Raw genomic sequence first — 15,957 nt, 5'->3', positions numbered from 1 at the left:
CCATTGAATTTGTAGAAAGGAATAAGTTAAACATGATCTAATGTTACATAGGCCCTCTCATTTCTAAGTAGGAATATCAGAATGATCACTCTGAATGTTTTACCCATCTGCTAACTTTGCTGTATTTCTTTCAAATACACGTATGAAAAATCAGTTCTCTTCTCTGTATTTTCCAGGCAGTCATACTAAGTACAAAGCTAAAGTTACAACCAGAATTGGATGTGGAAAAGGTAAGTCATTTGTTTGCATATATAATGTGTTAGAATCAAGCTTCAACAAAATCAGGACCCAAACCACTGTCCTCAAGATAGTGCAGCATTCCTTCTTCTCAATGAAAATTCTTCTGGGAGATTCAGAGGTAGGTAGGGGTGGGATTCCACTCTAGCTCTGCAGAGAATCTGGAGGAAAGAGTAGAAGGAGGATGCTATCCATCAGTCAAGAAAAAAGCTCTTTGGACAGACTTAACAGGGTCAGAAAGGATACTGTATTGATCAAAAGAAATTTGTCTTAGAATGGTGTAATCTCTATCCTCCCACCATTGTTACAACTATAAACAAGGATATGGAAATCCATTGGGTGGCCACTTACACCACTTTGAGTAACTAAGCCTGACTTGCACCTAAAACATTGAGGCCTGCTTAATTTCTTTAGAGCACATGACTGTATTTCTTCCCCATCCCCTCCCATCCCCCTGCCCCTTTTGGTTTTAAGCCTAAAAGAGTTAAGAAAACCTAAATATGGTTTTTGTTTCATTTACTCTCAGTGTCCTTGTCTCATCCTAAATCAAAAAGGTTCTTTCTGACTTCTGAACTGAGGTCTAAACTAACTGTTTAGGCTTATAGTCCTATAGATAGATGGTACAACTGCAATGTTGTAGGTTATAAATATGAAGTTCAACATTATCATGTTTTAATTTCAGAGCTTTCTCCTTCCTGGGTTTCACAGCTTCTTTATACTTTCTGGGTCTGAAGCCTGGCCATTTATTTATCTATTATTATTACAAACTGTTCATCATAACATGATTGTTGATGTGCATGTGGTTTTCTTCCCTCCCCTTTAGATGTGCACACCCTTGCTTCTTCAGGATAAAGCAAACCTTGTTGAGGACTACGTGGCTGACTATCCACACCTTCAGAGCCAACTCTTACAGATCATGGACACATGGTGTCATCCCAGTTTTAATACTAGAGATATTGCCAGGTAAGTAATCCAAAGATGCCATATAGAGTAGTTTTGCAGTGTAATTCTGCTCTCTAGACTTAGGCATCTAAACCAGATGGTTGAGAAGCAGAGAACATAGCACCACAATGGGTTCTCGAGTCAGGTTCCTGTGCAAAAATTTTAGAATCTGCTACCTCAGCAGGTTTCAGAGCCACATACATGAGCAGAATATAAGCAATTAAAAGGGTTGGCAAATCAAAAACAAATGAGATTTCCTTCATCCATGTTCTCTCCAAAAACACTTTGGAAAATTACTTTTCCTTGGAAAAGGAACAAATGACAACTTTAACTCTTCACATTTCTTTTATCAGTATAAGCAGAAGTTGCTGGATATTGCCCCAGGAGCTAATCATTTTTCCTTACATGTATATAGTGCATTATACCTTTTATACACTCATAATCACCCTGTGAAATAGATGGTACAGAAATTAATCTCGTTTATAGAAGAAGAAACTGAAAACTCCTTGGGGTTAACTGATTCTCCTGTGCTCCAAGCAGTATATGAACCCACACCTCCAATTGCACACATGCTTCCCACCATGTTCCCAGCAGCCACAACATGTATATAGAGATCCTGCTTTGGTAGAGTATATTTTGTAGGGATTTTTAAGTTGGGGTGAGGAGAGGGAGTCTCTGTTGATGTAGCTAAGAAATCAGTAAAGGCCAAGAATCTGAGCACAGCCTCTCATGATTTTTTTTTTCTCTTGAGAACGTGTAGATCTGTGTCTGTGTACATGCCTGTATATTTGTTTGTTGTCTCTTTTGTCTGCTGTGATGGGATGAAGCAGACTTCTATGTGGCAGTGGTAATTCCTTGTTGTAGCTCCTTTTCTCTTACTAATCCTACTGCTAAGTATTACACAGAGTTTGGAAAGGAGTGAAATTATTCCTTTCTCAAATTTCTCATAGTACTTTGCTTGGCTTTTTCTTTGCATTTATTTTTCTCCCTTGTATAGGGGAAGCTAAGTGGCAAAATGGATAGAATGCCAAGCCTAGAATTGTTAATCCCTGAGTTGAAATTTGGCCTTAGAAATTTATTGACTATATGACCCTGGGCAATCATTTAATCTATGTTTTCCTCAGTTTCTCTTCTAGAAAATGAGGGTGATACTAGAGTTTATCTTGCAGAGTTGTCATAAGGACCAAATGAGATAATTGTAAAGGGCTTAGTTGTGCCTGGCACATGGCACTAGGTAAATGTTGTTATAATTTTCATCATCATTATTGTTTGTCCTGCACTGTTCTCCCTCATTAAAAACTCTTTTAGAGCAGGACTTTTTATTCCCCATACCCTTCATGTTATATATGCTGAATATGTACTGAATTAAATTGACTAGAATTCTCTGTGAAGATTCATAGTCCCATAACTATCTCACAGGCCTGACTATAAGAATTGAGTGAAGGAGAAACACAGACCCTTGTCTTGAATAGTCTTCTGCTCTGACACATACCAATAATGTTATTAAAAGAACTATAGAAGAAATCTATGATAATATACTAGTCTTCTTTCTTGCAGGCAGTATCAAAATGTACCTCCCTCAAGAGCCGACAAACTGAATCAGAAAATGCTGAGCAAACTTGTCTTCAGGCTGCTGAGCCAGTACAACCTAGATCCAGGTATGTGGCTTTCTTAAAAATCATTTCACCAGCAGATTTCTTTATTAAAAAAAAAAAATTACAAACCCAAAGAAGCCTTTCCATCCAGGCCAGCAGTAATCAGGAGCTAGTTCTGAGCCATGGTTCCATTAATCTTAATTGATGTAATCTCAAAGTGCAGCCTATGAATTATGGAAACAGTTACTTCTTTTGTTGGTGTGGGATGCTAGTGACAGTAGTGTGATGTTTCATCCTGTGGTATGAAATTAATCCTGACCTCCAAAGAGGTTAGGTCCTTGGATTCTGATGTCCAGCTATGAGTTATCATTCTGTTGCCTAATGAAATAGGCCACCCATAACTCATCAAGGCTTCCAGAGAGGAAGCACTCACCCAGGGCAAAAAAAAGAAACATGGCAACAGTCCATCTTGAATTTGGTTGGAGGAGGGAGGCTGTAGTTAAAGGATATTTATACCACTCTTGCAACTCATTTAGAAAACAAAACAAAACGGAATTTATGGTGTTCAGAGGAGTCATTTAAATAACTTCCCCTTCAGTCCCAGGCTATTCTTCCCAATCTGTTCATTACATTGCTTTGTATTCCAATTGGAGGAGCAGGGGGCATGAAATAGGGAACAGGTTCCCAGCAGGAGCCTCTGGGTCACTCAGCAGGCCCGAGTCTGCATTCATTGCCACTTGGTCAAGCAGACGGGATATTACATGCCTCTCCTCTTCCCCTGCCTCTGAACTCCTGAGGGACTGAGGGAATTTGGCTAGCTCTGAGAGCAACGTACCATTCTTCCCCATAAAGGGAGCTGAAGGAAGCATGTCTCTGCAGGCTGGTTTCCTGCCAAAGGCTAGTAGAGTTTACTTGGGTGCATTCTTCAGCCCTTCCTGCATCTCTATCCTATCTTCTCTTCCTTTTCCCCACAAGAGAACAATTTGTGGCCATTCTCCCCAGACCCAGAGCAAAAAACCCAGCTGAAAGCTTCATTTTTGCTGGTGTCAGAGCCTCTGTTGTCAAGTTTTAAAAAACTAACTTCCCTAAGGGGATCTAAAGACTTCTTTTCTATATACTGTTCATTAAAGCCCGGCAGGATATCACGGATTGAGGCCAGAAGAGAACCCATACCCACTGTGCACTGCGGCCATTAGCATCATTAGGAGAAAAATCAGCCATCCACCTGGCAAGCTCTGGAGTTCCATGGCTCTGACCTTCTCTTTCATTTAGGACAGTCTTATTCTGGTCTCTGTGACCTTGCTCATGCTTTCCCCACTTCTGAAATGTCAGTCAAAATTCTGAACTTCCTTCAAGACATACCTTTAGGAAGCTTGATAAGACCAGTATACCATAGTGATATTAGTTTTATTTGGAAGATCTGACACTTGCTGTGATACAAGAACCACATTATCTAATATTGTCTTATTATAACTTTAAAGCTGTTCTCAGGTTTTAAATGGATACATGTTTTATATCCCTGACTACTGTAGAATACACAAGCTGTGTATTCTACTGCTTTAGAATACTCTAAAGTCTCGATGAAGTTTTAAATATTAATAATCTCAAAAGCATAGAAGAACAAACTTACAGAAGCATCATTTGAAGGCTTATTTGAATTTTCTTTACACTTATTTGGTTTTATGAATGTTCAGTGATAAATTTTCAATTTTAAAAGACATGTATTATGTGTGTGACACTTTCAGTGTTATACTGGATAAAAGTGAATTGGTAGAGGAAGTCTTCTAGTTTAGTGACTCCAGTCACTGGTTCTATTTCCATTTTTTCTCATGTTTTTATATCAGAACCATCATGTAAAAACCTCATTCTTTGGATGGTTTTAAGATTAGGATTACAAATGCACGCTTTAAGTCACAACAGCAGCTGATGAAAGTTTTTACAAAGTTTTAAAAATCAACAAAACATCATTATTTTAAAATGTTAAGTAATACATTTTTAAAAATCAGTTTGTAGCATTTATAATCTGAAGTTTTTAAAGCTTACATCCACACCGAAACTTTGGCACACACTGTATCCTTCTCAGAAGCTGGAGCCCTTTCCAAGTGCTTATGCTTAGTGCTTTTCTCCCTATCTAGTGCATGACTTCCAAACACATTCTTCTGATCCCAACTTTGTAGAATACTGTTCATGATGCCCTTTTCCTTCCCATCTCCCCCCATCTCTCACAATGTCCTTTCTGAACTATTTTCTCTAGCTGTGTTCCCTTGATTCTTTAAGATCCAAATCAAGTCCCCCTTCCTTTCTGAAGCCTTCCTGATCACTTCCCTCTTCAAAGTTCCTTCAGTGTTTCTGGGCTATACCATTGATTCTGGCACTTCTCACAGACTGTTGTGTTGTTATTTAGCTGTTTCATGGCTATGCTGTGCTTCCCTAGCTTTACTGCCAAACCTTTGAAGGCAGCCACTTCCTCTTCCATTTCTTATTTCTTCGCCTAAACCCTACCACTGGGCCATACACATATTAGGTATTTAATAAGTTCATGTTGAATGAATATATGAAGTGATTGCAGAATTAATGAATTAAGAGAAGGGTTAATTACTTCCTACTGGCCAGATGTTAATGTGCAGTATTTATTAGTCTTCTGTATTCCTAGTATTTGTTTATATAGCATGTGTTGCTATAGCTCCTAAGTGCTTTCCAGAACAATGTAAACACAGCAAGTTTTGCTGGGAGTGAGTGGGTATCCAGGTGCTTATGAAGACTGAACACTTGGGAGGGAAGTAGGGGAGGATCACTTCCTGCTTTGGATGTTAGCCATGAGACCCAGTCATATTGTTTTGCATAACAGCAGCCAACAGTGTGATGTGGCAGCTTAAAAAAATGAATGAGATTTTTAGGCTGCATCAATAGAAGTCTTTACACCACTGACCTCTGCCCTGGTCAGACCAAATCTGGAACATTGTGTTTAATTCTGGACAACACGTGTTAGAAAAGACACTGGCAAAATGAAAAATGTACAGAATAAAACCACCAAGATGATGTAGAGTCAGGAAATCATGACAGTTGCAGAAGGGTTGAAGAAATTGAACATGCTTAACCTGTAAAAGAGTAAATTAAGGGAAAGGTGATAGATATCTGTAGTTTACATTGCAGTCCACCAAAATTCTCCCCCTTTTATTTCAGATGAACTTTTATGCTAGCTGTACCTCCTCTGTTTTGTGTTTATAAAATTGATTTTTTTGAACCAAGGACGAAACTTTTATCTTTATCCATATTTAATTTCATTTAGATTCAGGCCAATATTCTTGATTTTCAGGATCTTTTAAAATCCCAACTCTGCCATCCAGTGTGTTGGCTCTTCTTAGCTTCATGCTATTGGCAAATTTAATAAACATGCCATTTACCTTTATCCACATAATTGATAAAATGTTAAATTGTCTCAATCAAAGGTTCCTTCCCCTGAATGTAGCCCCTCAATCAGTTCCAAATTAATTTAGCTTTATCGTCATGGTATTCACTTGTTTCACTAGTCTGGTACCCCTGCCAAGTATGTAAATGAGGCTAGGCTGGTGCAACTTGTTCTGGAAAAATGCTTGATAGCTTCTGGTGATTATCACTTCCTTTTCTAGATATTTACTTTCAAAAACAGATTCTCAAATTATATAAAAAAAGATTTTGTATTTTCATTATTATACTCTTATACTATGAAAAGCTTGAGGCATATTCTCAAGGTTTCTACCCCATTCTATGTTTATGATCCTTGCAAGGCAAATTGGGGTCAATTGTTAGAAAATTGCAATGTAAAGAGTTGCACAGGAATAAATGTGTGCTTGTAGCCATCCCCAAATATTTTTGAGACTGGACTTGGCACCCTGAAGGCCTGGATTGGAATCAACTCAAAACATTGTCTAGTTGTGTGATCTTTGTCAGTCACAGCACTCTAGTTTCTACAACTATTGTTTGTTTTAATATAGTTTTATTTTTCAAAATACATGCAAAAATAGTTTTCAACATTCATCCTTGCAAAACTTTCTGTTTCAAATTTTTCTTCTTCCCTTCTTACCACCCTCTCTCCCATAGACAAGTAATCCAATATAGGTTAAACATGTGTAATTTTTCTAAACATATTAAATATATCCACATTTATCATGCTGCACAAGAAAAATCAGATTGAATGGGGAAAAAATGAGAAAAAAAAAAAAACAAGCAAGCAAACAATAACCAAAAAGGTGAAAATACTATGTTGTGATTCATATTCAGTCCCCACAGTCCTCCCCCTGGATGCAAATGGCTTTCTCCATCACAAGTTTGTTGGAATTGGCCTGAATCACCTCACTGTTGAAAAGAGCCAAGTCCCAGCCCTTTTTGTTGTAGCTAGAAACTGGAAGTTGAATGGATGTCCATCAGTTGGAGAATGGTTGGGTAAATTGTGGTATATGAATGTTATGGAATATTATTGCTCTGTAAGAAATGACCAACAGGAGGAATACAGAGAGGCTTGGAGAGACTTACATCAACTGATGCTGAGTGAAACGAGCAGAACCAGGAGATCACTATACACTTCAACAACAATACTGTATGAGGATGTATTCTGATGGAGGTGGAAATCTTCAACAAAGAGAAGATCTAATCCAATTCCAATTGATCAATGAATCAGCTACACCCAGAAAAGGAACACTGGAAAATGAGTGTAAACTGTTAGCATTTTTTGTTCTTCCCAGGTTATTTTTACCTTCTGATTCCAATTCTTCCTGTGCAACAACAACAACAACAACAAAATTCGGTTTTGTACACATATATTGTATCTAGGATATACTATAACATACTTAATATGTATGAGAATGCCTGCCATCTAGGGGAGGAGGTGGAGGGAAGGAGGGAAAATTTGTAACAAAAGGGAGTACAAGGGATAATGTTGTAAAAAATTACCTATGCATATGTACTGTCAAAAATGTTATAATTATAAAATTAATTAACAAATAAATTAATTAATTAAAAAAAAAAAGAAAAGAAAAAGAAAAGAGCCAAGTCCATCAGAGTTAATCTTCACAAAATCTTCTTGTTGCTGTGCACTGTCTTCTCTTGGATCTATTCACTTTATTTAGCATCAGGTCATGTAGGTCTCTCCAGGCCACTCTTGGAATCATCCTGATAATCATTTCTTACAGAACAATAATATTCCATAATATTAATGTGCCATAACATAGTTAGCTATTCTCCAACTAATAGGCACCTACTCAATTTCCAGTTTCTTGCCACTACAAAAAAAGGGCTGCTGTTAAAAACATTTTTGCATATGTGGGTTCTTTTTTCCTTTTTTATGATCTCTTTGGAATATGGATCTAGTAGAAACACTGCAGAATAAAAGGGTATACACAGTTAAGTAGCCCTTTGGCTTGCAAGTGTTAAATGGAGATAACAACAGTACTTATGCCTATTGTTAGGGATTATTGTGAGCAGCAGATGACAATGTTTTAAAGTGCTTTATAGCTATTTTAGCCCTTTATCCATACCAGCTATCATTATTACGTCTGTTACAAAAGCATCATATGTTGTTCCTCATCTCTCTGTTAAAAAAGAAGGGAGTTCAGCATAGTGGGTTCATTAACTTCTTGTCCTCAATTAGGTTCTCTTTTCTCTGATGATAACAATCCAGACTCATCATCTCTCTGTTAGTTGTACTTTCTCTGATCATCCCAAGTCAGTTGCTTTACTTCAAAGAGTTGGGGTTAGATTCTAACTTGCCTATAGGCAGGTAGAGGAGAAAAAAATTAAGTTCAATTCAAAAAATATTTATTAAGCATCTGTGTGCCTGGTTCTGAAGCAGATATTATGGGGGTACAACCCAAGAATTGGGATTGATGATAACATTTTCTGCTTCCAAAATGTACCTGTAATTTATTTCTCTCCTTGAACTGAAGTTGCTGGCAGTTTTATGGACACATAAGATTGATTTTTTTTGAAACAAAAACCATTGAGACGCAATAGGTGACTAAGGCATGGAGTAAGGTGGTTTGTTCAAGACTACAACAGTAGTTTGTACGTGATCTTGAACAAATTACTTTATCTTCCTTCACAATGGGAATTTGCAAATCACTTGTACTATTTCAAAGTGATTTGTCATTTTATTTTTTCTAGTTACATGTAAAAACAAATTTTAATTTTTTTTTAAATTTTGAATTCCAAATTCCTTTCCCTTCAGCTCTCATGCAATTTGATTTGGTCATGCATATATGCACAGTCATGTAAAACATATTTCCATATTGGTCATGTTGTGAAAGAAAACATGAACCCAAAGGAGAAAAAGAAGGAAAACAAAACAAAACAAAACAAAACAAAATCCTTCATTTTGCATTCACATTCTATTAGTTCTGGAGGTGAATATTTTTCATCATAAATCCTTCAGAATTGTCTTGGATCATTGCATTACTGAGAATAGCTGAGTCTTTTACAGTTAATTATTGTACAATATTGCTAATTCTATGTACACTGTTCTTTGATTCTACTCACTTCACTTTTCTTCAGTTCATCTAAGTCTTTTCAGGTTTTTCTTAAGCATCATGTTAATTATTTCTTATAGCATAAGATGGTATTACAAAAGACATTCCCCAATTGATGGCATCACCTCAATTTCCAATTCTTTATTATCACCTCAATTTCCAATTCTTTGCCACCACAAAAAGAGCTGCTATAAATATTTTTGTACATATGGGTTCTTTTCCTTCTTTCTTGAACTCTTTGGGATAGAGATCTGGTTTTGGTATTTATTGCTGGGTTAAAAAATTATGCTTGATTTTATAGCTCTGTGGGCATAGTTCCAAATTGTTATGCAGAATGACTAGAGCAGTTTACAATTCCACCAGCAAAGCATTAATAATTCAATTTTCCAACATTCCCTCCAATCTTTGTCATTTTTCTTTTGTCATATTGTCCAATCTGATAAGTGTGAGGTAGTAACTCAAGAGATTTTTAATTTGCATTTCTCTAATCAATAGTGATTTAGGTCATTTTTTCCACATGACCCCAGATAGCTTTGATTTCTTCTTCTTAAAAATGCTTCTTCATATCCTTTGACCATACATCAATTGGGTAATGGCTTGTATTCTTATATATTTGGCTCAGTTATCTTTATATTTGAGAAATGAGGCCTTTATCAGAGAAGCTTGCTGTAAAAAAGTTTCAGTTATGATCACTAACTCTATTTCCCACCATCCTGTTCTATCTTTTCACACCGTCCCTCCTCAAAAGTATTTTGCTTCTGACTACACTACTCCCCTCAATCTACTTTCCCTTCTGTCAGCCCCACACTTCTCTCTTATCCACTTTACTTCCTGCTTCCTTGTAGTTACCTTAATAGATTATATCCAAGAGATACCTGTAGATTTTTATACCTAGCTGAACATGTAGGTTATCCTCTCTTTGAATCAAATCCTCAAAGGATTTTTGCCAAGAACTTGGTAAACCTTAAAGCATCATACCCATGTGAATTATGACTGTCACTATACAGTTCAGTCCACATGTGCCAAGCAGCTCAGAATGATAGGTCACCAGACTGGCATTATAAAGCTTCATAGATTTTATTTGGGCTTTGAAGGACCTATAGGATTTGGATAGGTGAACACTCGTTCTGAGAGCAGTGTAAGCCAAGGTGGAGAGCTAAATGAGCCTAGTATGCTTCCGGGACAATGAAGAGACTGACGTGAATGGAGAAGAAGGTTTGTATTTGAGAATAGTATGAGATTAAGTTGAAGAGGTAGTTTGAGGACTAGTTATAGAGAGCCTTGAATGTCAGACTAATGAATTTGATCTTGATCCTGTGGGGAGTGAGGAGACAGGAAATAGGAAAAAGTTATGTGGCACTAGATCTCAAAGGCCTAATATTCTAGGACTCAGACTGGATGGTGATTGGTGTGCATATATATTATCAAGTGAAAGTGGTGGATCTGGAAACCTAAATTACAGATTGGTCTCTCTGAACTAAGGAATCAAGAAACATGGGTTCTAATCTTGGTTTTCCAACTAACTATACATTTACTTTTTCTAGACCTCATTCTCTTCTTTTGTAAAATGAAAGTGTTAGAGTCGATCTAGTCCAGGAGTTCTCAAACTACGGCCCGTGGGCCAGATGCAGCCCTCTGAGGATGTTTATACAGCCCACCGGGTTATGACAAATGGGCTGAGGGGCGGAGAGAGAGTGTGAGGTTTTGTTTTTACTATAGTCCGGCCCTCCCACAGTCTGAGGGATAGTGAACTGGCCCCCTGTTTAAAAAGTTTGAGGACCAATGATCTAGTCTCTAGAAGAACTTAATTGGCCTGAACATGATGAAATCTTTCTCAGGTAAGAGGAGAGTGAGATGGAAACAGCAGAGGGCAGAAGAGGACTATACAGGATTCAGAGGGTTTTCTCAGGTAAAGTAGGAGCATCTCTTCCTTCAAATTTAGCTCGTAAGCTGCATGAATCTCCTAGAGATACATGGCAATCACTGCCTCCCTTTCAGAGGTGTAACATGCTCTTAACAGTCAACCAAGACATTAATTCAGATGTAGAACTGCAGAAAAAGTGAAGAGATAAATGTCTTAATATTTTATTAACCTGAATTTGAAAGTAAGAACTTGTCCAGAGTCATCTTGGTATATTTGAAAATGTTGCTCAGTTAATATGCTATGAGGACTGACAGGATGACATAAGCATAAATGGGAACTTTCTCCTGTTTAACAGTAAAAATGAAGCTGCTTAAGCATAGAATCTCAGAGCAACGTCAGAAGGGTCTGTGCTAAGGAACTGTGTCATCACCATTGCACTCAGACTTAACCCCTTGGGAATATTTCTGCATTTTTGATAAGGTGGTTAATGAAGGAGGTTTCATAGTCTCCCTCCAAATTGATATTTGATGCCATAGAATCTTTTTTTCATCACCATCAGATGATGATTATTAAATCTTTCATGGCTGGCAGCATTAAGTAATGTACTGATTCTGCTGACTTCATATGTCTCCTATCTAAAAGAAAATGAGCAAGGATAGGGTAAAAACCTAGCTTAGTTTTTTCCTCTGGAACAAGGCTATATCTTCTCTAAGTGAACCAGGAAGTAAAGGTTTCATTCTCTCCTTTTATAGTCTTTCTTTTAGTTTATTTACTGGAAGGCAAAAATATGGGCTTTCTACTCTATGCCTGTCCAGTAAACTGCCTGAGCTATTCCTCATAAGAGAGCCGTGTTTCCCACAAAGCATTTCCCTACAACTCTTTCTTTTTCTCTTATCTGGGTGAACATGTGGAAAGTGGCCTCCTCTAGTTGACTATGAGCCTCCTTTCCAGCCTAAGAATAGAGAAGCAGACTCAAGCTCATTCAGTACTTTATCTCCTAAATCAGTCAATAAGTATTTATTTTCAAGAAACAAGGAAAGCTAGGAGCATGTACTCTCTGCCCCTCGAATATATATACTGTTTTAAAGTAGGCAAGATTCAGACTTGAAATGATTAAAGAAAATTAAAATCAATTTTGTGTTTGATGATCTTGTCAGCTGCTAGGACATTTTCAATTATATGTGTCCCATAAGCATCTCAAGATTCAACATGTTCAAAACAGAACTTATTTTCTTTACCTGTTCCTGAACCCACTCTGCTTCTAAGTTTCTCTGTTCTTCTCCCTCCAGTCCCCATGGTTCATAATCTCAGAAACATCTTCCCCTCCTCCATGTCTTCCTCTCCTCCATATCTTTTTTTTTTAATTAAAGCTTTTTATTTTCAAATATATACATGACATGTTTAACATATATGGAATCACTTGCCGACTGAGGGAGAAAGTGGTGGAAGGGAGGGAAAAAATAAGAACACAGAGTTTTGTAGGGGTGAATGTCAAGAATTATTCATGTATATATTTTGAAAATAAAAAGTTTTAATTAAAAAAAAATATGTATGGATAATTTTTCAACATTGACCCTTGCAAAACCTTGTGTTCTATCTCCTCCATATTGTATCAGTTGCCAATTCTTAGAGATTCTATATCCACATCATCTTTTCATGTAGCCCTCATTGAAAAAAATAAGGGGTTCATCTCTTCCCTCTTTTTTACCCTAATATTTTTTCAGCATCTTTCTAATTGGTCTTCCCACTTTGTCTCTCTCCTCTCCGTTCCATCCTTCACATACAACTGTCTGAGCTCTATTTGCAAGGCATAAGTCTGACTGCATCATACCCCTTCCCAGAAAGCCTAGAAAGCCTCTTCTTGCCTCTAGGAGCAAATGGAAACTCCTCTTTTTGGCACTTAAAGCCCTTTCCAATCTAGTGTCAGCCTCTTTTCAACCTTATTATGTTTTACTTCCTTTCATGTGTACTCTAATGGTCCAGCCAAAATGGCTTTCTGTTGTCCACACCAGATTTCATCATTTGTCTTCATGTCCTAGCACTGGTTGCTCCCCAAGCCTTTATTGTGCTCCTCCTCATCTCTGCCTCTAAGAGTTTATAACTTTCTTCAAAGTTCAACTTTCTCCTGCATAAGCATTTCTTGATTGTCCCCACTAATAGATCCAAGGAAATTTTCTGGTGGAAAAGCACTATTTAGTATATAGTGTTGCATTTATATATATGCTCATATCTTAATCTCTCTGATAATCTCTTTGAAAGCATGGATTATTTTGGTCTGTAATCCTGCTCCCCATCCAGGCAACTGGATGGCCCAAAGGATAGAATCCTAGATGGCCTGAATTTGAATCTTATCTCCAACACCCATTAGCTATGTAAGTGACCCTGAGGGAATCACGCAATCTTAGTTCCAATTTCTTCTTCTGGAAAATGGTGATAATAATAGTGCCTATCTCACAAATTTGTTGTGAGGATCCAATGATTTAATTTGCAAACATTAAAGACCTATAAATGCTAGCTATTATTACTGCTTGTTATTTTATTGATTAATTGGGATTTGGTGGTTTTTGTTTGTTTGTTTGTTTGTTTTAACTAAAATGCAAATTTTGGGAAGGAGTGAGATATGGTCTTCCTACCTCACCTAGGCTGGAAATGCAGCATCTGACTACCACAGGCCAAATCCTAGTGCTGATTGACACAGAAATTTTGACCTGGACATCTTGCCCTTCCCAAGGCAGTCTGAAACCTCTTTCTCCCTCTCCTGGAGGTTCACCATACTAGTGCTGGTGTTAGTTTGGACACCGGATTGTCCTTAATCCTCTTGCAGATCAGAACTTCCCATCTTAAATGATCTACCAGTCTCAGCCTCCCCATGGCAGGGATGACACACCCAGCTACCATAAGTATTCTTAGAAATGAGAAGAATTAAGACTATAGTAGTTGGGAAGATTTCATAGAGAAAGTGAGTCTTAAAGACCATTTCAGAATGATAAGCAGAGATACCCAGAAAAGATTATCCAGCCTTTCTAATCGCAGTAGCTCCTCACTAGCCATAAAATTATTCTCACCTAAATCTTATCTATTTCAGTGTGAGTATTTTCCCTCTTGCTGTTACCTCCTTAAAGAGGGAAAGCAGAATTCCAACATTTTTTGCCTAACAATCCAGACTTCTTGAACTTGAAGTCTGTCTTCGGGATTATCTGGATCCAGCCCCAATCAGGAAAATTTCATGTTATGCATTTCTGTGTTTGGTATGATGGTTCCCTCCCTAGCCTAGAAAATCTAGTTAGGGGCTGACTGCATTGTCACAGTGGCAGCCTCCCAAGCCACTGCCGATTCACCATGGCCAATAGCCAGCATGGGCAGTCAGTAGTAGCAGCAGCAAACATTTGCCACTGCTTTTGCCTGTGGAAGACCTTGCAGGGAATCCTTGTGTCTGCCCTGGTGTGGAGTAGTCTTGGCCAAGCAGGCATGATGACTGCCTTTGTTTTAGAGGGTGGGTACTTTGAGAAAAGCTTTCTTTGCAGGGTGGTCAGGAAGAAACACTGGCTTGAGTTTTACTCCTATTTGCAAGCATGTGTAGAGTGTACAATATTCATGGTTTTTTGTCATTCCAATAGCATTTGTCCTTGAGAAAGATATCCCAGATAGAGGTTGCTTGTGTCTGACTAATAGGTTTGGGTGCAGCAGGTTAAATTCTGAAATAATTTGTTATTAGGGATGATGTGCTCCAGTTTGAACTTCTGATGAAATGACAAATACTTTTCACTTAGACAACAGCATGATGAAAGCCACCAAGTTAGAGGTGCAGAGTGACTTGATGGCAAGGGAAAACTGCCTTTCTCTGTATTCGGGCATAAATACATAAGTCAAAGAACTTCTGTGCTACATCCTATAAAATTATCTAGCTAGTAGCATATTCTTAGCCCTAATTCTTTGATACTTGGATGCCAACATGCCCCCTTAATCAATTTCTCCGCCTCTTCCCTCTTTGGCCTGTCCCATGTATGTTAATGACTTGTCTGAAATGGCTACTCTGGGCTTGTCTACAAGGCTCAGTGAATAACGGAAGAGCTGTCCAGACAGAAGTGATAGATCAGATCTCTGGACTCTCAGGTCATAAATAATCATGACTAGAAAAGATTTTGGAGACTATCTAGTCTGCCTCCTTCATTTTACTTATGGGAAGTTGAGGCTTATGCAAACAAATTATAGCCAAGTTAGTACTAAAGTGCAAGGCCCCAGTCTGTCCCGAAATCTAGAATCTTTTTTACTTTATCATGCTGCTTTCCAAAGAGGGCAAAAACTGAGATGGGCTATTATATTATCAAATAAACAAGCAATTATTTAGCACCTACTATGGCCAGGCACTGATCTATTGTACTTTTGTTACAAAAACAAAAAATTGGAATAGCCCATTTTTCAAAGACTTTAATTATATGGAGGAAGACAACTTGTACATATTTAAGTATATAAAAAAGAAATAGAATAGACATGGAACCTGGAATAATTTCATTGGTGTAGGGAATTCCCAGATGTGGAAATACCATCTACCCAAAGAGATTGGCACCTTCCCTGGAACTTATATCATCTTCAAAAGTCACCTAAGTTAAATGACTTGCCTTGGGTCACATAGCCAATATATATCAGAAATGTAACTTGAATCCAGATCTTCCTGACCAGCTCTTTACCCACCATGCCATTGTCTCTCATAGAAGAAACATGAGATAGCTTAAAAATAAAAACACTGGTAGTTGGGGGGATCAGGAAAGGTTTCACTTAGAATGTGGCACTTGAGTTGAGTTTTGGCAGAAATAAGTGA

General features: G+C 37.8%; 1 protein-coding gene across 6 annotated transcripts in view; it reads left to right on the top strand.

Moving 5' to 3' along the window:
- EXD3 (exonuclease 3'-5' domain containing 3) overlaps window positions 1-15,957 on the top strand; it is a 407,975-nt gene that overhangs the window by 184,960 nt on the left and 207,058 nt on the right. For all 6 annotated transcript variants that reach the window (XM_074289063.1, XM_074289062.1, XM_074289065.1 and 3 more), the window contains 3 exons: window positions 177-230; window positions 1,061-1,200; window positions 2,737-2,837. In XM_074289063.1, coding sequence (XP_074145164.1) covers window positions 177-230; window positions 1,061-1,200; window positions 2,737-2,837 — 295 coding nt within the window. The remainder of the gene's footprint in view (window positions 1-176; window positions 231-1,060; window positions 1,201-2,736; window positions 2,838-15,957) is intronic.

This window comes from Sminthopsis crassicaudata, chromosome 2 (assembly GCF_048593235.1).
Source record: "Sminthopsis crassicaudata isolate SCR6 chromosome 2, ASM4859323v1, whole genome shotgun sequence".
NCBI classification, from domain to species: Eukaryota; Metazoa; Chordata; class Mammalia; order Dasyuromorphia; family Dasyuridae; genus Sminthopsis; species Sminthopsis crassicaudata.
The sequence above is the reverse complement of the archived record's forward strand: the minus strand, read 5'-3'. Positions and strand labels throughout refer to the sequence as shown.